Below are 24,012 nucleotides of genomic sequence, written 5' to 3'. Positions count from 1 at the left end.
CCGCCGCCGCGCGCGGCGCCTCCCGGAAGAGGCCACGGAAGCTCCTGTCCTGCCCTGCCCGCGGCCGCCGCTTACGGCCCTGTCCAAAGGAAACCTTTCCATTTCCTCCTTTTTATTTATTTATTTTTGTTTTCTTTTCGGGAGGGTGGGAGGAAAAAGGCAAGAATAGGTGTGGGCGCATATAACTGTAGAAGCCACAGTCTACCAGCAGAGCAAGGGACAAAGGAGCGGGAGGGTCCAGCTCCTTCAGAAGCCTCCCAGCTGTTTACTATTCAGGAAATTAAGCAATTATTTTTTTCTCCCTCCCAGTAAGTGGCATTATTCTTCTCTTTTGATATTAGATCCTCGGTGGAGGCCCGTATTTTCGGGCTGCAGGGAGGAGACGAGAGATGATGGAGCTGTATAGAGACCACAGTGAACATTTCTTTTGTGAAACTTTCAGGCGCTTTACAGTAGAACAGAAAATATCAAGTTAGAAAGGACAGGTCTGCAGGTTTCTGTGAAGCAGATGAGTTTGTTACTTTCAGTGGATCCATTATTTATTACACGGGATTGAACTCTCTCCCCTCTGGCACATTTCACTATGTTTATTCATGGCGTAAGCACCACTAATAGAGCATCTCAGAAAGAAATGCTATAACTCAACACCAAGTGAGAGCATCCTCAACTGGAGGGCTCAAAATGCTTAGCAAATATTAGTTTAGCCTCTCAGTATGCTGTAGTGAAGCATCATAAACCTCATTTTACAGCAAAGGAAACAGATATAGCGGAGTTAAGTAACTTGCTCAGAGACAACAATGGCCAGGATTTTAGATTTTCTTTGCTTAAGCAAAAGGGCAAAATTCTTCCCTTAGAAATCATACAAAATGAGCAGAAAGCCACAGACAAAAAAGAGGAATATCACATTAAAAGCAAGAGGCAAAATGTCCTTGCATATACACATGTAGTTATTTTTCATAAAACTAGTAAATTAGCCAAATGCTCCACAAGGCTGATAAGAAATCTTCTCTATTAATTATAATCTTTGACTGCAGATCTTCAGCAGCAGATAAACATTCCATTAAACTAAAGAAACCTCAAACTACCCCCCAAAACCTTTCAGCATCCACTAAATCCCAATCTAGCTCACCCAGACATTCTTCCTTGACAATCCAGTCATCATCTACTAAAACATCCTCATAAGCCACAAATACAACTTTCACACTTCAGCTAATCCATCTTCTCAAAGGCAACCAGAGAGTAGAGGGAAGTGCTTTGAAGCAGTGCTTTGGTAGCTTATTTAGAAAAAAAAAAAAAAAAAAAAAAAGTGGGATTTCTATTCTAAGCTGGCTGGCCAGCCAGCTTATGATTTTCATAAGTAAAATGGATTGAAATAAGAATGATGCTCTGTACCTCAATTTTTCTATTATTCTACACAGGTGTATTTTAACTTTAAAGTCTAAAAGTCTATTTTAACAATACCAAATTTGTTAATTAATGAATTTGTTAATCTCAGAAATAAAAACCTTGCTAAAGCACATTTAATCTTTGGCAGAGCTATGATAACCTGTTCCCATATATGTCAGCAACAGTCTGAATCCAAGACTCAGCACATCCCTGATAGCACATCCCAAGTAATACAATTAACACCTAAGAAATACTTCTCCCAATGGGTCACACCAAGACTAAACAACTTGCTTTTATGCAGCCCCAAAGGTAAATTGGGCTATTTCAGCCCCTTACTAGGGGCCCAGGTTGCTGAGCATAAGCCATGAGTGCTGCATCTTGGATCAGTTGTTCCAATGGCAGCAGTAAATGCTCTTCCAGCTGATGCCAGTATTTCCAGCTGAAGCCTGTTAGTTTTACCAGCACCTTATCATTGTCTAATTGATGAATGAAATGGAAGGCACTCTGGGAAGACAAATTTTCTTAGGAAATTGGACAGACTGGAGAACTGCAGACAGTTACAACTGAGTGTCAGATAAATGACACTGTCCAAGCAGGATCTTGTACCTGTGCTTTGTACCACCTACAGCTCTCATCTGAAGTGTGTTGTTGCAGAATGGTTTAGGGCAGGAAGAAACTGGCCCCAACCTTACTCTGACACAGATTGTTGTCTCCCATCTCTAGGGATTGATTCAATAATCCTTTACTTTAGACTCATAGTCTTTACATTGACTGTTATCATGGAAGCTAATGACTTGCTTTACTGTTACGTGCAACCTTGTGACTTTTCAAGTTAGCCATTTGAATGAGGCTGTGACTACACTAGCGTGGTCAGGCTTTTTGCAAGCATGCTGTTTCCACAAACATGTAACAACTTTTAAGGGTTTTGGTGTCGAAACTCTCATCCTGATATTTCATCTTGCAGATGTATTAGGCATAGCACATCTGGAACTGTTCAAGCGTTTTCGTGTGGCATACATTTGCTGTTCCTACCTCACAGATATGCTGGAGTGCTGGAAGCACAACAACACAATAAGCTCAGTGCTTAAAAAAAGTAATAGGTTCATGCCCACAGGCAGAATGAGACCACTCATGTAGCATATAATCTTATTTTCAGTCATGGTATTCAGTAGCAAAATCTCTTCTCAGGTATTAGATCAGAACTGGGCATGTATGCTCATCTCTAAGTACATTTTGACACTTGTTTTTATATAAAATAATTGTGAAACCAAAGATGCAAAAATGATCAGTGAACTTGCCATTGCAAATTCATTGCAGTGAACTTGCCATAAATGCTTTGGTAGAATGATTTTACTTTGGCACACATCAAAATAAATACATTTCTGTCAAATCTTAAAAAAATATGACCACTAGCACAATCAATGAAAGAGACAGTAAAGAGGATAAGAATCGGCACAAAATCCTGTTCCTGTCAAAAAAGAGACTCTTCAGTTCTCACCAAGTCACATGTGGGACACAACATAGAACAATGAAACAAAAAAAACCCCAACAACAACTTTAACGAGATCAGTGAATAGCACATAAGATCACATATTGGCTATTGGCATTTTCCCTGAAATTGGATGATGCAATCAGTTAAGTCCCATGATGAAAAGGACTTCTGGAATGATGAGAAGAGATGCCTGAGTCCTTACAAGATCTTGGACTACACGGGAAAGCGACATTCTTCTTGACAGATAATACTGCCAGATTTACCCAGAAAGAAGGAAATTGTTTAAAGGAAAATAGATAGTTCAGGATAATAAATAGAGGGGTTCTGTTTTCTTGGCAAGAGCTGTTACAGAAAACGTTTCCCATTACACTCTATGTTAGCATAGAGTTTCGTGATATTATACAGCTCTCAATGCTGGAGATACGGAGTTCTTACAGAAGGTAGGCTCTTACCAACAGTATTTACGGCACTTTTGTCAGAACCATCAGTGTCCTGACCAAATATAAGAAAATACTTGCTTTAATTACCTAGATTACCTATCCAGATCATTTAAATGCAGGTTAGTCCTCAAGGACTACATTTCACTGTCTTTCTTCCTCGATATTTCAGGCCATTTTTATGGCCTGAACTTCCAGACCTTGAATGGAGGCACATATAATCACATTAAGGGGTTTTGTTTGGACTGTTTATAGATAAACGCATACAGAAACAGATTATGCAGAAGGCCTTCTGGTGAACCTGGGACAACTCAGATTATGGCATTTGAAAAGGAACTACATTTCAACCACAAATTTAGGAGTTACACACAAATTCTAGCATATTGTACAACATCATCACAGCATTCTAGCATACTGTACAAAATCATTACAGTTATCCAAGGCAAGGAGGCTGAAGCAGTGCCAGAGTTGTAATTTGAGGCCAATCGTCACCTAGAGTCTCTGCTGAAGAAGATTTTTTTTTAAACTGAATCTGAAATTCCTTGTAAAATCTGTGTTCTAAATAGTGATCAAAATTGTTTTTCTCCATCAACTTCCAAGACTTACAATCAGTATCTTCTGATAAGCAATAAGACTTCACTGGAACCACTGGCTGAAGAGATATATGTGTTTCAAGTATATGAACATCACAGCTAAACAGTCAACCATTATGCAGTTGCTATTCATCTCCCTCTTCTCCTCTAAAGGTAAGTAAATCTCTTAATTTATCTAGGGATGTCGGGCACATCTCTGTTCTGATACTGCAGACCCCAATTAGTATCGTATGTACTTTTTGTGTACCGAACACATAAGGATGTGAAAGATTTAGATGCTAAAACCACAATTATTGCACACACTTGAAGAACAGGATCACTGAAGAAAGGGTAATTGAAGCAAAAAGCAGCACAGACAGCTAGGGATAAGGATACCTCTATGCTTCAACTCTTCTAACTTCAACTACAAACACAAGATTGGAGCTCTTCTGCTCTGCAAATCTTGGAGGACATCTTCAGATGTACAACAGGTTGTCTCTACACTAGTGGTACAACTGAGATTAGGATTGTGCTTTAGCGAATACTCTCACCACAGTCCCCACTTACTGCACTTCAGCAGGCATCACAGAGCAGAGATTAGGATGAAACTATACCAGAAAATGCATTTCAGGAGTGCACATACTGCATGCTGGTGTAAATAGATAGTCAATCCATGGGATTAGACTAGTGTTAATGTGAGATGAACCCCTCTAGAACATCTAATCTGAAGATATCATGTCTTCTACATAAGTAGAAAGTTCTACACAAGATTTGCCATGAAGACCTGCTCTAATTCATCTGTGCCACTTTGCAGAGATGTCTACTACTAGAGACAGACACTGAACAGTTTTAAATAGGTGCTTACAAAAATATTCTGAAAAAAAAAGAGGCAGGAGGGAAGAGATCGATTGCTTGGTATTAAACAACTTTTACTGACAGTAATAAGCATATGTTGCCTCAAGCTTAACTTCCTTCTGCTAAGCTTTTTCCAGATGCTAGTTAAAGCCAAGGAAATGCAAAGAAGCAGCCTAGCCTAGCTAGCTACAGTTAGACTCAGGACCTGAATGCCAAAATGGTTAACTGCCCAGAAAAGCCAGACCTATGCCTGTCTTTTCCAGAAAAATGAGAAAACTTTCTTGAAACATTGCTAAATATATATTAAAACTCTTACCCACAGAATAGCATCTTCCAGAGATTTTCTTCCTTTTTCCTGCTCCACCTATATGATTTTGAGAAAAATCAAACCATCTTGGGGAAGAGAATCCTGTTCAACACAAAGAACTGCCTGTGGATGTCTACTCCCTCTGATTTTCCACCTTTTACTGTATTGAAAACATACAAATATATCTCAAAGCAGGTGTGTTGAATGTCAAATTCAGATGTGAGGTGACCTGAGTATCAGAAATGCAAAAAGTCCAGGAAACAACGTCTTTTCAAACCAGACGTTTTTCAACGTCTTTCAATTTTCAAAAGACACGTTTCTGTCTTTCCTAGTGAAAAGTGGGAAGAGACAGAAACAAGATACGTTGATGTCAAAGATTTTCAGCATTTCCACAAGCACTGTGCTATCTAAAGAACCTCTTGTGTGATCTTTGCTTACATCAATCAAAAACAACAAAATGCCCTAATGAACACTTGGGTCAATTCTTTGGTGAACAGTAGTAACTGAACAAAGTGTGCTCAGGAGGGCTGCAATTAAACAGGATATTTTTCTCCTCTTATACTCAGCACTGGCGAGGCTGCACCTTTGGATACTGTGTTCAGTTTGGGGTCCCTCACTATAAGAAAGGCATGGAGGTGCTGGAGCATGTCCAAAGCAGGGCAATGAAACTGGTGAAGGGGCTGGAGCAGAGACCTTATGAGGAGCAGCTGAGGGAGCTGGGTTTCTTTAATCTGGAGGAGGCTCAGGGGAGACCTTGTCACTCTCTACAACTAGCTGAAAGGAGGTTGTAGTGAGGCAGGGGTTGGTCTTGAAAATAACTGTCAATAAGACAAGAGGAGATGGCCTCAAGTTGAGCCAGAGGTGCTCCAGGTTAGATATTAGGAAAAATTTCTACATGGAAAGATGGTGAAGTATTGGAACAGGCTGTCCAGGGAAGTGGTGGAGTCACCATCTGTGCAGTGTTCAAGAAATGTGTAGATGAGGCACTTAAGGACATGGTTTAGCAGGCATGGTGTTGAAGGGTTTACGGTTGGACTCAATGACCTTGAAGGTCTTTTCCAACCATTATGATTCTATACCTTGCTTTCCCTAACTTTATCTGCTATGACTTCTAATGTACAGGAGAAACAGTTCCACAGATTTTTTTTGTAGAAGACAAATACTAAAAACATGTAGAGGTAACTTTAGCTGAAGCACCTTGTTCTTTATTCTGCTAAGTCGTTACTTAGCAAATGTACCTGAATTTGTGGCAGGTGGATTGAGTACACACCCTATATAGACAATATATGTTTATAAACATTTATTTGACTTTTAAACTTCATTGCAAATATTTTGCATGTGTATTACAAAAAAATACAAAACTCTCTCCATGCCATTTTAATTATATCTGTCATGTTCCTCCTTTTGTCTTCCCCCCCCCCAAAATAAGTTTAAAGATATTGTAGAAAAAAAAATCCTTAGCTTTTCTAGACACCAGATTAAAGGTGTGATACAAATAGTAATCAGTGAAGTGAATGCAGTATGCCTTTATCTTGATTAACTGTTAAGATTGATATAGTCATATCTCATATCTTATGAGTGTCTTTTTTTGCCTCATTCCTGTGCCAACTACTGTTTTTCTCTTTTTCTATCTGTTGTTAAATATTGACAAAAGGAAGGTTTACCAAACAGGCTTTTACAAAAAATGAAAGTTTATGTACAACAGTACCTCTGCCCATTCCCAGTCTGCTATTCTGAGATCTGGGAATATTCACAAATACACTTATTCTTTCCAGGGAATGTTAGACTTGTCTATCCTGAGTTTGGTTTCTCAGCGTTCTCTCCACCCACTCTGCTCATCTAGTCTTTACTAACTTTGTCATATCATAAGTTTCTTGCCTTATGTTCTCTTTTTTTTTTCAGATTTCTAACAAACCCATATCTCAGGGCAGAATCCTAAACATCCAGCCTGTGACTACTCCTTTTTGAGAGAGACAGAAAAGAAAGAAAAAAAATCATTTACTTGACTCAGTCATGTAAGGCTGCTTACAGCAGCCTTACAATCATTTACTTGACTCAGTCATGTAAGCTTCTACATTATTAAATGAATTTTTACATTTTTACATTTCATTACAGCAGTTTCAAATGCAGAGCACCAGTGCAATTGCACAGGACAATTTTGCTAGCACAGGACAAGTAAGGCTTTAATTAACTCTGAGCATGTACCTGCTCTTCAGGACAGCATTTATTCTTCTGACAGTTCCTCTTTGTTGGATACTCCCCAACAAATGACACAGTCTATAAATCCCCATCTCTGGGTCTTGTGAGGCCTAAGACCAGCAGAGAGTAACTCATTCTGGATCTTCCTTGATCCACTGAATCCCATTTTGACAAAATATTTTGATCATGGTTCTAGCTCTATCTTCAGCACACTCTTTTAAATAAGTTTGTTAATTTTTACAGAAAGTTGTCTGATCTCAGACTAAAATCCTTGCAGACAGACTTGATAGTGAGTTGATTACCCTGCAGCTCCTTGCATAATGAAATCACAGGTGGAAAAGGAGCAGCTGAACTACATGTTCAGCTGAGGTACTTTCCTGCCAAAGTACCTCAGATATGACCAGCAGGTGTCAGAAGTAAAATTCACATTCAAATGCTGCATTCTGTGGACTGACTCTTAGGCCATCTAGCATAGTAGTTACAGAGACTTTTACAATATGAGTGTACATATATTAGATAAAACTAACTCACTTCACACAAAGTAGATGCAGATACAAGGAAGAGGTAGTAAGTTCTTCCTTCATTATTAACGCCCTGAGCATTTAAATGTGTAAAGTTTATGCTTCTGTTTATCTGAGAACCACTGTATCAAAGCAGAGTAACCATGAATGGGATGAGCTGCTTGCCTGCAACAAGACCAGCATTACAAGAACAGTAAGAAAGTTTCTCGAGAACATGATAACTCTGCTAGGTTCTAATTACCTTGCCTATAACTCAGCTTTTCTTTTTTTCTTTTTTCCTTTTTTTCTTTCTTTTTTCTTTTTTCTTTTTTTCTTTCTTTTTTCTTTCTTCTCTTTTTTTCTTTTTTTCTTTTTTTCTTTTTTTCTTTTTTCTTTTTTTTTTCTTTTTTTCTTTTTTTCTTTTTTTCTTTTTTCTTTTTTTTTCTTTTTTTCTTTTTTTCTTTTTTTTTCAGTAGTCAATAAATGAACAAATGAACAAATAAATAAAGCAAAGTAGAAAAAGACCCAACTGGCCAACCTTGTTATCCTGCTTTTCTGGAATTTCTTTGTGAATTGCGATTGCCTGCACTCTCCTCCTTCGATCAAACAGACTAGCTTGACACTGGACTGACTGGGAAGAACTGGCCTTATGCACATTTTTTGGACAAAAACTTTGATAGCCTACTTTGATTTTCCAGGATACATTTTTTTTTTTTTTTAACTGAAATGAATAAGAAGATACAGACAAACAAGAGTTCTTGGGATTATTTAGCAGTTTCTACTGAAATCCCACCAGTCTTCTTATTTCTTGGTAGATGGGGGCAGCTAGTTCTTTGGCTTTCTCTGCTCCATCCTCTAAAACCTTTATCAAATGGTATTTGTCTTCCTGGAGTTTCTTGATTTCATTCCTGATAGGTGCAAATTTTTGAATAACCGACTCCGCTACTACCATTTTGTAGCGAGCAGTGTCAAGACCAGCAGCTTGTTGCAGTACTTCTTTGATACTAAGTCCTGTTACAGCAGCATGAATGGACACCAGATTGGAGACACCAGGGCGACTCTCTGGATCGTAGGTCACTTCAGAGGTAAAGTCAGTCACAGCCTTGCGAAATTTCAGCACTATCTCCTCAGGACTGTCTGCTACATTAACAGTAGCTAATTTCTGAGAGTCTGACTTAGACATCTTCATTGCTGGATCTCTGAGAGACTTTATCTTCTTTGTTGTACCTTTTTAAGAAAAGGCGTAGTTAGACACACATAGAAAACAATCTCTTATCATGATTGGCAATTCACAGCAACACATCAAAAATAACCAGTTCTCTGTCTGTCCTTGCTTAAAAGAATTCTGAGTGCAATAATGTCCCGTTTAGTTTTCATCTCCTACTAAGTCATTTTTCTTCTCCCATAAAGTGATTAAAACCCTACTTTTCTCCCTTGTCTTTTCTCCTGCCTGAACAGACACTTTTGCTGGGACATTTCTAATATCTTTTGTGACTGCTTGCTCATTCCTACTACAACCTATATATTCCCTTATATTCCTGGCAATGGGGGCAAGAGAGCCCAAGTGCCTAGGAGCAAGGACTGAAAATTAGCAAAGGGTTACTTGGAAGCAGGTTAAATCCATAGCCTCTAAAGAATAGTAGAGCAATTAATCTCCTTACTTTGAGAAACAGTCCCACTCCAAACTCTTGGTAATTCTCCTAAATATCAATACAGTTAGTTCCTAAGAGTTCCCTAAACAAAAACTAATGGGCTCGATTAGGGGAGAACATGGTTCAGATGATAAAAGAATCATAAAAACTACTAAGTTCCATGCCTATATCTGAAATAGAATAGCATTAAAGGAAAATTGCAAAGTATTTTAATGTCATTAACCCAGACCATTCCACTGTTTTCCCAAGAAACATAATCCATCAAGCATATAAACTACCACTGATTTAGTGGCAGCAATTCACACCAATTATTTTTACTTATCTAATATAGCCAACTAAATTACACACATACTCCCCATCAGCTCCTTAAACATTCAGTGAAGGGACAACGGCTCCTTCAGACCACAAATCTGGCTGCTCCAGAAGGGGCTCTGTTCTAAATTGTCTTTTGGAGGAGTCTCTTGATGCCCAGGTAATTTAGCTGCCCGCTGTTGACAAGCCTGAATAACTCCCTAGATCCATGAGTCCCCTAGTACCTGCCATTGATTTGTAAATACTTGTGGAAGGCATGCTTATCATCAGGCAGGTGAAAAGATCCTTTTTCATTTAGAGCCTTTTATTTCCTGATATAAAAAATCTCACTGTGTCTAGGGTACATCCTGCTCCTCTTTACAGTGCTTGGCATTCATTAGATATTGCAGAGTTCGCAACAGCCTGTACACTCTAAGCTGAACTCTGAGACTAATATAATTTTTGTTACTGAAGCTTGAAAATCAAGAGACATTTATTACAGCCCGTCTTTTCTAACGTGAGAGCTCCTTGCCCTTCTGGGGGCAAAGGTCTTGCCGTGCATTCCTCTAAATTACTTAAAACAAAGATGCAATACTTCTTCCTTGCCCAGTTCTTCATATTTCTTACCAAACATGCCATTTACATCATCTAACTCCTCCTCACTTCCCAGCCTATGACCCCGTAGCTCAAGAATGGTTAAAGACATTTTCCCTGTAATTCTCCTGGAGACTAAGATCAAAACTGGAAAGTCTAAGTTCTGTAAGAATTTCTCTCTGAAATATGCAATACTTAAGTGAATACTTAAAGATTTTTAAAGTATTAAAGTATCTGTATTAATAAACCTAAAACCTCTACAGCATGCTTAATATAAACATTAATGTAAACTCAGAGACCACAAAATGCTGCCTGCTAGATGTTGCTTCTCTTGTTCCTTACATGTCTCCTGAACTAGCAGCATGGAGTTGAGACTCCACTCTTCAAAGGCCTTGTACTTGAAGCAAAGCTGACTGGCAGTAACAGAGTGCATCTGCCCCCTGAGACTGGAATATCAGATGCCATTTGCATTCCTTTACTGTGGATTAGCAAAGCTCTGTGTCCATCTTGGGAGCTCCGTGCTAAAGCCTCCAGTATCTGGTTGTCAGTTTTTCGTTTTCTATTGTTTTGTCATCAGCTCGTTTCCTTTCTCTGGTCCCTGAAACTGCTTCGACACATTTTTATCTATCTTCAACCACAAACAGCAGTTAAAAAAAAAAAAAGAAAAAAATTAACCGCAACCATCTCACTTAAAATAGCTTTGGGCATAGGAAAGAATTCTCCGTATTTCTTGTTGAAATGTTGTGCTATATCTTGGGCTAGTTCCAGGTGCAAGACTTGATCTTCTCCAACAGGAACACGTGTCGACCTTTTAATAAAAGACAGACAGGAAATTCAGCAAAGCTCTCCAGTTCCGCTGAAACGTTACTCTAGACTGTCATAGCTTCTGCCATGTCTGAGGGCCAGCCTGAGGCAAATACTCAGTCTCAGCTAGACATAGGTACTGTGTGAACAAGATCCCAAGCAGAGTATGAATATGCTTTTTTCTGAATTGAAGCACCTCTCCAAGACTGAAACGGCCCTTTATGAAAACATGTATGAAAAAGATACCGATAAAGATACCAGTAAGAGCTAATCATTAAACTCAACACAAAGAAGGTCTTACTGTAGTATCTCCTGCTGTTCTTTCAGAGATCAAAGAGCATGTGTTGCACGTGTTGTGGTGCATGAACAAAGCAAGAAAGATCTGTAAGGCAGAAAGTCCAAGCATCTTGCCGTGTCAAGTCTCAGAAAGATGTAACTGTTTTTAAGAAGTTAGCACAGGGGATTTATCAAGAGAAGGAAAGGAGAGTGTGGTTCCTCCTCGCGCGTCAGTATTACATAAATATCATGTGGGCCAGTGTTTCTACTGCCGTGTTATCATTCTTAGATTAGGACTGTGAGGATCAAAGGTCCATTTGATCTCCTGTATTGAGCTCAATAGCATCAATACAGTTCTGCAGGAAAATACAATCTACATCTGAAGACATCAGGAGGTGAAGAATCCAGTACTTCCCCTGGTGATTCTTTCCCACAGTTAATCATCCTCACTAAAAACATATGACTGTTTTAGATGAGACAGACTTGAAGTTTTGCCAGCTTTTGATTATTCTCCCCTCCCCCCTGCTGTTTTTTTTTTTTTTTTCCCCTCTGAGATTTGTGGAATATTCAACTCCAAATCCTGGACATGTTCCAGTGTAAGAGAGTTCACTAAGAATCTTTTAAGCTTCCATAAAATTTCAGTTCAACACAGGATTCCTAACTTCCTATTCTCAGTCAGTGGGCTGGTGTCCAGTAATCAGTCTGTCCACTTTCTGTTCCTCACCAAATAGTCATCAAGGCAACCTAAAAACATTTACAGTAGCCAATAGGAAATCACAGTGGCCTAAAACCAACATAAAATTAGTTACCATAATCAATATACTTTAAGCAGGGCAAAAGAAATGTTTCCATATGCCAAAATGGTTCCATATTCACACAGTTTGTCACTAAACAGAAAGCATATTGTTTTTATAAATGCCTCTGCATGATTCCTTTCCTTTTTCCTTGCTGTTTAATATTTCTCTTGTTGCCATTTTTACACCTTTTTTAAACCTATTTTTACCTACATTTAGCTTTCCATTTTCCTTTTTATTTGATCCTTGGTTTCTCTGAATTAGTACTGTTTCTTCCTTTCCTCCAGCTTATTCCTCCAGTTAATTCTACTCTGGATTGCTGTTCTCTTCCTGTGTTGCCATTTCTTCTCAACTCTCATTTCCTATCTTATGTCTTTACATTAAAACATTTTTCATTAAATATATTATGCCAAATTTCCTCCAAGAGATATTTTTTTTTCTCTTTCACCTTCTTATTTTGTTCTCTGTATAGATAGCCTGATGAAAATAAACTTAGTAGCAAACAAAATACAGGCTTCTCCATGGAGTGATGAATCACAGTACGTTTTTAAGAGATGCAAGAGACATACATGTTCCAGCTCAATCACAGCATGGTGATTTCTGATGAAGTCTGTGTTTCACCCCAAATTACTACTTGACAATCAACTGGGACTCCCTATTTTGTTAAAAATAAATTTCCTTTCACTTGCTTCCTTAAAAGTCTTTTTCTACCATAGTGATTCTATGAATCTAAATTATTTACTTTTTCAGCAGTTCCAATTTGCCTACACAGAACACAGGTATAATACATGAAGTGAGCTCAAGTATCTCTATGCTGTGCTACAAAAAATAAAGCATACTTGCTTAAATACATATATATGTGCATAAGCTTATGTAATACACATAAGTTAAAAGCAATGAGTGTTATAATTCCCAAGGAACATGTCTGAGGTGACCAGCTTTGTTTTTGTCTTTGCAGCCACTTTTAACCCTGGCTAGATTTCACTTGAGAGGTAAAAAAGAAATGCTGTTATCCATTTCTGATCTTCCAATCTAATCACACTCAGCTCCCCCACTTAAAATTTTAACATGTTGACCTGATGAAAGTTCACTTTAAAGCAGCTGAACAGACATTGCCTGTGGGCTCACACACATATTCTTACTTGTACAGCAAAATATCTGCTGCTTGAAGTACAGGGTAGGTCAACAAACCAACGGTTCCTTCATTATTCTGGCTGGCACACTTCATCTGTTTGCAAAAGAAGAACAGAGAGAAATCACCCTTTTGGCTAATGATGTCAAAGTCTGTCACTGATTTTAACTATTAAAGCTTCAGTTAACTGTGTGCTGAGGGTTTCAACTACTCCATTCACTGTATAACTTCAGAGAAAAGAATGCCATGTAAAATGTGCTCCTTGCTATTATACAAGTCCCATTATATTTATGTCCCATTATATTTAGGTCCCTATATTTATGAATTCTCTTTTACTGCTCCGATATTTTATTGGGGAAAATATAACTTGTATTTTCTTTCTACTTACAATCTTACTACCTCGATTAAAAATACAAAGCAATATAGCTTGGTTATTGCCCTTATTAATGGCAACCTCTACCTTTTAAATATCATGTTCAGCACTAAGTTTTGAAACACTTTAGAGAAGAAATATAAAAGATATTAATGAATACCTGTGTTTCACAGATAATAGATAAACAAATATGGGGGAAAGTGATTATCCAGTCACCAAGAGGTCTGTGACAGCCAGGATAAACACTCATGTTCACAGAGGCAGAATTCAGCCTTCTCTTTACCAGTTTGCATTGTTCCCACTATTCAAATAGTTCTCTCTACCAGTTCACACAATTCAAATTCTTTAAATTTTCCTCCCTTTTCATACAGATTCTCTCTTCTCTCTACATCTCCCAATGCCTAAGCTTGGGACCTAATTTGCAAAGCCTAGCACCTGTAACACCTATCTGTAGATTTGGAAAGTCAATCCAGACAAAGCTGGATTTAAGAGCTTAACTTCAGAACCTCAGGTTTGAAAAGGTTGACTTTAATCTATGCCATGCATTAACACTGGTTGCTGGACCTAAGTTTTACTGTTTTTATTTAATTAAGAAGAAAAACAGCAAAAAAAAAGAAAACATCTGGAGATATTTAAGACTGCTCTGAACTCAGAAAGCCAAACTGTTCTTAAGATTCTTTTCCCTTTCTTGATATTTCTCTCTCCCTCATTTTTCTGTTTACTAAACATTAAAATAAAATCTAAGGAAATTAAGTGCAAAAATGCAGTTGCTGCGGGACCAAGATAAACAAGTTAAATATTTGAAACTTATAAAGGCAAATATTCTAAGGTGCATTAACTCAGTGACTCAGCATCTTTTAAATATTTATAATTTTTGTATTCTTGTTGTTGTTATTACACAAGCTTCTATGGCACCAGTTTCCCCCAAAAAAGAAAAACTCTTTATGAACTCCTTAATCAGAAAAGCTCTTTTTTTTTTTCTGCTAGAATGGCTAGTTATTTTTTAATTTTATTACTAAATAAGCCTTGTAACAACTCCATTTTACCAAACCTGTTTCAATCGAACTGAAAAACATGGATGCCCGTTCAGTATCTTTTCTTGAAGTCTCTGCCAAATACTATCCTAGTTTCCCAAAGGAACACATACACTGACAGCTATAGACCTGGAAAAAACAGTTTTCCTCCTTCTGCAATAAGCCTAAAGAAATACTTAAGCATATTTGCAAAAATAACCAAGATACAGTTGGTACTTCACAGATAATGAGGTCTTTCAAGGACAACAGCTCTCTTACTTTTCCACCCTATATTCTCTTTCAGTTTATTAAGCCAAACATACCTTCCATTGTGGTAGGCGTAGTAAACGTGGCACGTTAGTAATGCACCCAAGAATCCAGGCAAGTTCTGCATGCTCAGGAACCTGGAGATATAAAATGAGAATGTATTTTGATCTTCTGTATTTATATACACATTTTTGCAAGATCCGTATAGGTAAGTAGTATCAGAAATCAGAAAGACTTTTTTTTTTTTTTTTTAAAAAAAAGGTAATAGAAACTTTTGGACATTGCATGGAATGAGTGAGCTAGGACAGCAGGACAATGTTGTCTTATTGTCTCCAAATCTACAAGAGAAAGTAAATGCTTTGGCAGGAGCATGAAAGTGAACTTGCGTGAAATCTAACTGTTGGCCATCATGCGATAACATCGCTACTCACTGAGATAATAGAGCAGTGGTTACAGAATCGCTTTGACTTTCTCAGTTCTAATGCTAATTTTCTGCATAATTACCTGGCTTTGGTTCATCTGCGTCTGGATTCGGAGCATCTCATCTAGTCCACCACCCATACACTGCCTATGGACCCGTGAGCCTCATTTCAGTTTAGGTTTGGGCCCCCAGTCCTCACCTAAGCTGTGCCTTGCTGTAGGGCATGCAGCTGCAGAATTTCCGTCATGGTCAAAGAACAGGAAGACCAAGGTTGCCCGACACGGCTCCAGCTGACATGAGCCACAAGTGAGGCAGGAGCTGTTAGTCTGCTGACCCTGGATAACACCAGGAGTATTTGATGTGTTGAATTTTATTGCATAGCCTGAATTGCTGATTAACTCATCCCTCAGTTCAATAATATTATCAGATAAATACAATCTTCAGAAGAATATGTAGGATCAGGCCTCCACATACACTTTGCTGCAAGGATGAGTTTAAAAGGCAGAGAGCCATGAAATCCCATCTGAGCTCCTACAACAAACTCTTCGCTTAACAGTTTGGGGGAAATGAAGGGACTGTATTAACTGTTTTGGAAACACGTTAGATAGAATGTTTTTAAAGCAAATTTTAGTTTCTCCCCTCTAACAATGCTTGTTGGGAAGACTTGATGCAGGCAGAGATAAGAAATATGCTATACAACAACCAGTACCATGACAGATTTGTTTTTTGACATACATCCTGCAGAATTTGTATTCCTGGTATGTTTTAGGAATAGCAAGACAAGCAAATGTGTTTTACCAGGGATTGCTGATGCACACTAATTTCTTTGCAGTAGTTTTCATCTGGTGCTAGTTAATTATACATAGCACAATCATTAAAAGAACAAGGTGATATGTGTTCTTACATGTTTCATTCACTCCTTTTAATCCTGGCATTTGGATGTTGATGAGCATGTGGATTCAAAGATGTCAAAAATCATGCTTGCAATATGATTTAACAACCCAAATTAGGGCAGTAAAAAGTGCTTGTTAACAAGTAAGAATTACTAGCATTGCTAATGGCAATTCTTTTATTGTTGCATTTTAAACCTCAAGAAAACAGCCCAATATGAAATATTTCAAGATGAATTCCTTTGCCTTCTTTTTCCATCCCCAACTATTTTTTTTTCCATTTTCTCACACTTACTCAACTTGCAGCCTTTTGTGTGCAAGGCAAAGTGCAGCAAGATGCACCAAAGACATCTTCTACATGATATACACAGTCAATTGAGCTAAATAAAAATGATTTAGCTCAGACCCCTATTTCTTTAGGGGGAAAAACCATCTGGCTCAAAGTACTTTCTCATTCTTTTCTTCTAGTCACGGATAGAGAGGAGACAGTGCTCTGTTGCACTTGTGTTGAAAAGGACTCCTTTTAAAAGCTGTGCAGTCATTAATCTGACTCTGTTGGACATTGTTTTCACAGCCAAAGCTGCACGTGTGTTTCATTGCACCAGTGACTCTGACATTACATCAGTGACCAAAACACTAAGTGATCTAAACAATATTTGTTAAGTCTTATTTGCAGTTCTGGCTCTAAACAAGTTGCACTCAATTTTAATCCTTAAACACAGAGTCTCTCCTAACCAAGGCAAGAAGATTGCTGAAAAACAACATCAACAAAACCTCCACGCATACAAAAAAGGAAAAAAGTAAGAGTGCACATAAGGGTGTGAACTTATTTTGAAAAGAAGTTGGGTATGGAAGCTGTATGACAAGCCTGGAATGAAACCTAACGATTATCACTAGAATTGCAGTAACTGAGTTACTGTGCCAGTCTGTGTAGCAAAAGGTACTAGCTTAAACCACAAATCATTTGTCAGACTAACTCGTGGTTTAAACTACTGTATATGTCTTGGCAAGAGGGGCAGGTAATTGGTGGTGCCCTTGGTCCATCCCCATGCATCAGCTGGAAAGTGGTGACTCACTATGCAACAGTACCCCCTCACTTTGGCTGGACAGCTTTGTATCAAGAGAAACTGAACAAAGTGAAGATAAAAAATTACAAGATAAAATAAAATAAAGGCCTTGTCATATCTCTATGCACTTGCAATGGATTCAAATAAGGTAAGCCGTTTTCTTGGACAACTCTCTGCCCAAAATTTTCTAGAACAACAAGCTTTAGAAATTCAAACCTGCTTATCCTGGTTACTTTTACCCATTTCAGATCGCTTGTTTATTGTTTCAAATACCAACCAGATCTTGTACTGCAGGCTTTGGTGAACAATTCCACACTCATTTTTTTCCAATGCTTTTGTGATTTTTCAGTCCTTGATTTAACTTACACCTCAGCCTTCTACAAAGTGAACTATGCCAGACTTGTTACAGTCTAGTTGTTCCATCCCACATAGCATTATTTTCCCTTCCCTGTATCATCTCCAATTCACTACTTCCTTTTGACATGGAGACGCTACAGCTTTACCCAGTACTCACAATAGAGGGACACTATGGTTTTATAGAGCAGCAAAATGTCACCTCCACCAACACCCTTCCAGATGATGAAAAGACACATCATTAGCTCTTTTTGAATATTTCTTGCAGTGAGACAATATTTTCAGAGAATTGTCAAGGATGACTCCCAAGACCTCTTTCCTGATTTGTGTAAAGCAAGGTTGAGATTACTTCTCCCTAGATGCTTTACATTTAAAATCTTTCCATTACTAATTTGCCCACCCATTCAGTTTTAAGAATCCTTTTGGAGTTCTCCCTTGGCATAGCATTTGGCTACTCTAAGAGCTCAGCATTGTCCACAACTTGGAGATGTCATTGTTCACTGTCTTCTTTAGGTCATTAATTATAATGCTGACTAAAACTGTTCTCAGCATGAGTCTTGAGGGAGTTGACTTCTCCAATCCAAAAGGTGATCACAATTCCCTATGGGCTTTCAGCTCCCTATACAGCTGTTTATCTATTTAAGAACTTTTCCTCCAATTCCATTTTTTTTTTTTAATATGCTTTGATGTAGAATATTGTCAAAGACTTTTAAAAAGCCTGAATCTATTATGTTTCCTGGATCCTCTTTATCTGCAGCAGATTGTTTGTTCTCTTTACTTTTGTTTTTCTCCATACTCAGTATCTTATTCTTTTTTTGTAGACTGTCATTTCTGCTGTGATGAAAGGCAAAATTTGTCATTTATCTTTTCCAACATCCCATTCAGAGATCTGTCTGTGGACTGCCGACATGACTTCAGTCTCCCGTTGCTTGGGCAGAGCGACCATTTTCTCAGTTGAATGTCATCTGGTCCTTGTGACTGACATCTAAATCATCTATGTCTATCTAGTAGTTCCTCAATATTTATACTACATTTACCTAGCTCTTCTGATCCTCTGCTATAGACTGCATCAAATGTGCTAATTCCCCCAAACGTTTTCAGCTGTGATGTCCAAAACCACTGAGTCTTGCTCTTAAGGCTTTGTTATCTCTGGAGGATCTCTTATGCTTTGGTCCTTATAAGGCCCTACTGATTCCTTAGCTAATGTATTAGTAAAAGAAAATCCGTTGTTTGATACACAACTTTGCTATCAGCTTGAGAATCCTTTGCAGACTACTCAAGTTCTCCTTTTTTAGCTCCATGTTTGTTTGTTTAAGGAAAGGGACCTGCCAAGTTTATGTGCTTTCTTTTTTCCTCATTGGGGCAAGTTTCATATTTCCAAAAGGATACTTCTACTAAGATTGCCTCCTTATTTTTTTCTGTGAAATCACTTTTTTTTTTTTAATCTTCCTTCTCTTCCGACCATTATTTTACTGAGAGTGGCTTCACATATTTGGGGTTTTGTACAATTAAAAAAAAAAAAGCCTCCAGGCTAGTTGTTGCTTTCTTGCTTTTTGGATGGTTCCTTTATATTATTTTTAAATTTATTTTTGACAATTAGGCTTTCTTTTCCCCAGCTCCGTTTCTTGAAATTGAACATTTGTTTATTTTATATTTATTTGGTCAGGTCTCTCTGGCAACAGTGTTAAACACAGGCATAAATAGGTTGCTGCTACTGAGAGGTTTCCTCTAAAACTAGTGACCTGAACTGAAGCCTGAACTAGGTCTTGTAAAATAACCTAAAGAAATCTTGACTGGCATAATTTCTTGTAGGTTCTAAAACTGGCTGTTCTGGGAAGCATCAAAAATTTTTATTGCTACATCTCTTCCTGATGAGACATTGATCCTGTATATGGAGAGTTGAAATGTACTACTGTTGATACGTGCCATACATTTGCAGCTTCTCTTTAACTTGGCAAGTCCTAATCACTATCATCATCCTGATCAGAGTGGATCAGTAGCACGGTCTTATTAGCACATTTTTTATTGTTAGATTATTGTATTTCCACTCATAATGACTTCATGAGAGTTTTTCTTCTTAAAAAGATGAAGAGGGGCAACCCCTTCAGTAATTCAGTAACAAGTGAAAACAGAGAAAAGACATCTCATCTGTAATTCTCTCTCAAATGACTTAAAATTGCACCCTATTGCATTTGGTAGCATTTATCAAGCCATTCCGAGACCTTTAATAGAGATGCATCCTTTTCATACAGTTTTCATTAAGAAGAGCAGGACTGTCAGAGGAATTTTTTTAAAGGAGTTTACCCAAAACCAAAATAAAACTCTCATAAATAATAGAAGTATAAACAGTTATCATCACATAAGGTTGTTCTAGGTATAATATATCTAGTAAAGAATTCAGCTTCAGTTGTTTTTCAAAGTCTGCTAACAAGACTATCCTCTAAACCAACGACATACTTGGTCAGAATGCCCCACCTTTCCCAAAGAGAACATATAATCACCTTAACTCTTCTCGATTGAAGTTACTAGCTTCTCAGCAGCGCTCTCCCTCAAGAACTGCAGTATATGAAATACTGTAGATTGAAGAATGTAGACAATGTAGAAAAGAAGAGAATTGTATCTCCCATAGGCAAAATTCACAATAAATGAGCATTTCTGAACTACAGACAAACCAACCTATGAGAACGTCACAATCGCTGGTAACCCTAAAAAAAAAGCTATTTAATCAATTCAATTCTTCATGTCAACTCCAGCTACTTTTGTGTCTTGAAAAAATATAATAGCCTGTTTTCAATCTGAACATTATTTTCTCAGAAAATATTTCTTGTAGCTTGGCTGAAAATATTGGGAGGAGTTAATAGTCTTTTAAGTCTTCTATTTATTGTTGCCCTTACAAAGCCAACTATTTTCCATTTAATAGTTTTTACAAAAAGCTTAACCAGATCCATACGGTGAATGTGTCTTCTTAGATAGTCCAAATCACAAAATTTGCCCTTCTCAGTGTATACAAACCCTGAGAGTCCTCTCCTCTTCCTTTTCCATGCTATCGCCCATCTTAACACAACTTTCTTCCCTAACTCCTTTACAAGTCCGTAAAACCCATGAAAATGTCTCAAGCAGTGGTGATGGTCACCTTCCCGCTACTGCCAGAGACACATTTCCCCTACAGTTTCCATTGCATTAAGCATCCCCACGATCTGACTTACTGATCGTTGGCTCAAGTGTTATTTCCAGGACAAATTACACACATTGTTTCCCTGTGGGCTGATAACAACAACAACAACAACAACAACAACAACAAAAACCTTCTAAAAATTGCATTGAACATATTACTACCAGTTACCTGGATGGCCAAACATATCATCTGTCTGTTCACCAGGTTGAGACCCCTGAACTCCCTCTTTCCGAACAGCTTCTTCGTTGTTCACGTGTGCAGCCCTCTGCTGCTCGCAGCCTGCACCTGGCATTGTCGCACTGGGATCAGAGTCTACACTCTGAGCACCTCTGCATGTTACATGTCCTAAATTTCCAAAGAAGGGAAACATTTCTGAGGCTCTTTAACTCTGCTAGAGGGGTTAATGCTTCCAAAAAACATGAGAAAAAAAAATCAAGAGACCCTTTATGAAAAGCACTACCCACCATTTATTTTCTAGAATTAGTAGTAAGATTTAGCAAAGCTTAAAGCAGTATGTTCAAGATACTTGGTAATGCTTGGTAACAAAGTTTGAGGAAATAATAATGAGGAAATAATGAATACACAAGAGAAGTTAAATGCTCTTAAGCCGAACTCCCACTGTAACTAAAATACTGAAGTACCTAGTAAGCTACTTTTATGATAGAAAATTTGGAATGGCACCCTAAATTCCTGTTCAAAGTAGTAATTCAAGTGGGTGAAATAAATTCATATTGCAAAGGCAACATCTGACTAAACATAAACCAAGCAATTCATTGAATTAAGGTGTGGTAATCAAGCTATTGTTGATAAATTCACTATTATTTACAGCTTTTGTTATCTTTGATCAATTTAATAATAATTTATGCTTATTCATAATTTGTGAAAAACTTGTAGAAATTGACTCTCCTCACCTCCCACAAAACCCTAACTACTTAGAATACTGAACTCTTAAATACTTCAAAAATACTGAAACCAGATCAGTATAAACCCAGTCATATAGAGCACAGTCATTTGGTTCAAGAACCCCTTTTCCTGCCTTTATTATTATTATTATTATTATTATTATTATTATTATTATTATTATTATTATTATTATTATTATTATTTAAAAACTTATTTTCAGAAAATTTCTAAAAGTCTAGCCCACAATATTGTTTCAGTAATTAGTTTGGTGTGTTCAGATGACTGATGAATAGAGGAATATAAAGACACACACATAAACAGTATGAAGTGAAACAAGCAAATAAATAATGGAAAAAAAATCAACTAAAGCATGACTTTTCCCCTTCCCCTTTTCCCCCCTAGAGCTCTAGTTAGGTTTATCTCAGTCCTATGATGGAAGAAAAAAGGGAATTGGAGAAAAAAAGGACTGGAGAAGCAGAATATTTTTCCAAATTAAATATTTGCATACTTCCTTTTATGACAGGAAGTTTTCAATGGATCTTGCTAAATTAATGTTCTTTAATGAATTTATAAGCCATGATGCAATGGAAGCTTTTAAGCTCCTCGGAAAATTGGACAAGAAGTAACTTGAATCCACTCAAACTCTTCCCACAAAACACAAGAGCTGGATATTTCTGGAAAATAATAGCAGTGAACACATTTTAAATGTCATAATCTGGCTTTCAGAGTTGAGGCTAAGACAAATTGGCAAATTCCCACCTCCCAGAGTTACTGCTTCAATTTGCTTGCACACCACAAGAATACTGCAATTGATTATACTCAAAAAATAAATCACTTCATCTAGAAAGGGGAAAACCGTAATTTTCTGCCTAAAAAAAAGAACTTTAAATTGTCTGAAAAGCTACAGAACTCCTCAAAGTTAGTGCAGCACATCAGCCAATGACTGCTGAACTTTTTGATCAAATTTTAGTTTCTCTTGGATCATCCAGCATATGTAGGGTAGGTAGGTATAGAGGAAAAATAGCCTGTTACTTCTTGATTTCTGTTACTAGTTTGACACCTGGCAGGCAAAGACAGGCTGTGAAAGCATATCCTGACATCTTTAAGAGCTTTAAGAGCAGAGAGGGTACCACATCCCCAGTGAAAAATATATACTGAAAACAATGCTTACTAGGTACAATTTAAAGAGGTTTTCTAACAACGCGCTTGTGTCCACACTCCAAATTAAAATGTGCAATTTTGAAATATGCATTAATTTTTATAGAAATAATCACATTTCTATGAGTTATTTTTATTACCAAGAAATTAATCAAGTTGTAATTGCAGAGTGTTTCTTAAAGGAAGTTCATTCACACAACATTTCACTTTCAAACAGTATCTTAAATATTCACCATCATTCTTGATGCCAGTAACTTCAGGTTATCATAATTTTTTTTGGCCACCACTTCTCTAAACCGGAGATGAGCTTTGTATATGGTACAAATCATCCCAAATAATATGGTATATTATTTATATAATATAGGAGTGGCAGATATATGGTGAACAGTTACTGCTGGAAGCCAAGTATTCAGCTAGACATTAAGTTTCTATGTACATTAAGAAAAACTATCACTTACAAAAGATGATAACTTGGATAAATACAGAGTATACAAGAACAGAGGCCATATATCCTCAAAGTAAGCACCATGATAAAAAATTATCTATACAAAATTCCTCTCACATTTATTTGTTTGCAAAGCAAGGACATCACTGTAATCAATTTTGGGACTCAAAGGCTTTCTTATCATTATCTTAATATCATAGCTCCTTTTGTATCTCTTGTAAACCCCAGAGGTATCTGTTCTCATCGCACACTTCTCCCAGGAGCCCATCTGTGCCTAACATTGTTCAGCCTGTTTGTCTCCTGTTCGGAATGGAAAGGATGATAAAATGTGGGAAAGCTTTGGAGGTAGATATTTCAGACAGCTCTGGATTAGAGATTTGATCTGCATAAACCCTGCTGTAAATAAAAGCCTACTGACAGGGAAACCCTTACCAAATGTATCTGTCTTTTGAGAAACACAGTAATCAATACTTTTTCACATATGGCAAACATATTTAAGAGAAGTAACACAAGCAGCATCAGAAAGAAGGAACAGAAAGAGTAAGCCCATAAAAAAAAAAGGGAAGGGAAGGGAGAAGGGAAGGGAGAAGGGAAGGGAGAAGGGAAGGGAGAAGGGAAGGGAGAAGGGAAGGGAGAAGGGAAGGGAGAAGGGAAG

At 37.6% G+C, this 24,012-nt stretch overlaps 1 protein-coding gene across 1 annotated transcript in view; it reads right to left on the bottom strand.

The window, feature by feature from the left end:
* Positions 1-8,480: 8,480 nt before the first annotated feature.
* Positions 8,481-24,012, bottom strand: part of WARS2 (tryptophanyl tRNA synthetase 2, mitochondrial) — a 43,854-nt gene continuing 28,322 nt past the window's right edge. Inside the window, exons 3-6 of the mRNA XM_026054284.1 lie at positions 15,001-15,081; positions 13,302-13,387; positions 10,975-11,093; positions 8,481-8,975 (exon numbers count right to left, since the gene is read on the bottom strand). Of these exons, the coding sequence (XP_025910069.1) occupies positions 8,527-8,975; positions 10,975-11,093; positions 13,302-13,387; positions 15,001-15,081 (735 nt within the window). The 3' untranslated portion in view covers positions 8,481-8,526. The remainder of the gene's footprint in view (positions 8,976-10,974; positions 11,094-13,301; positions 13,388-15,000; positions 15,082-24,012) is intronic.

This window comes from Nothoprocta perdicaria, unplaced genomic scaffold (genome assembly GCF_003342845.1).
Source record: "Nothoprocta perdicaria isolate Ctin4 unplaced genomic scaffold, notPer1 scaffold_120, whole genome shotgun sequence".
NCBI lineage: Eukaryota > Metazoa > Chordata > Aves > Tinamiformes > Tinamidae > Nothoprocta > Nothoprocta perdicaria.
Note: the sequence above shows the minus strand (reverse complement) of the source record. Positions and strands in the feature narration are given on the sequence as shown.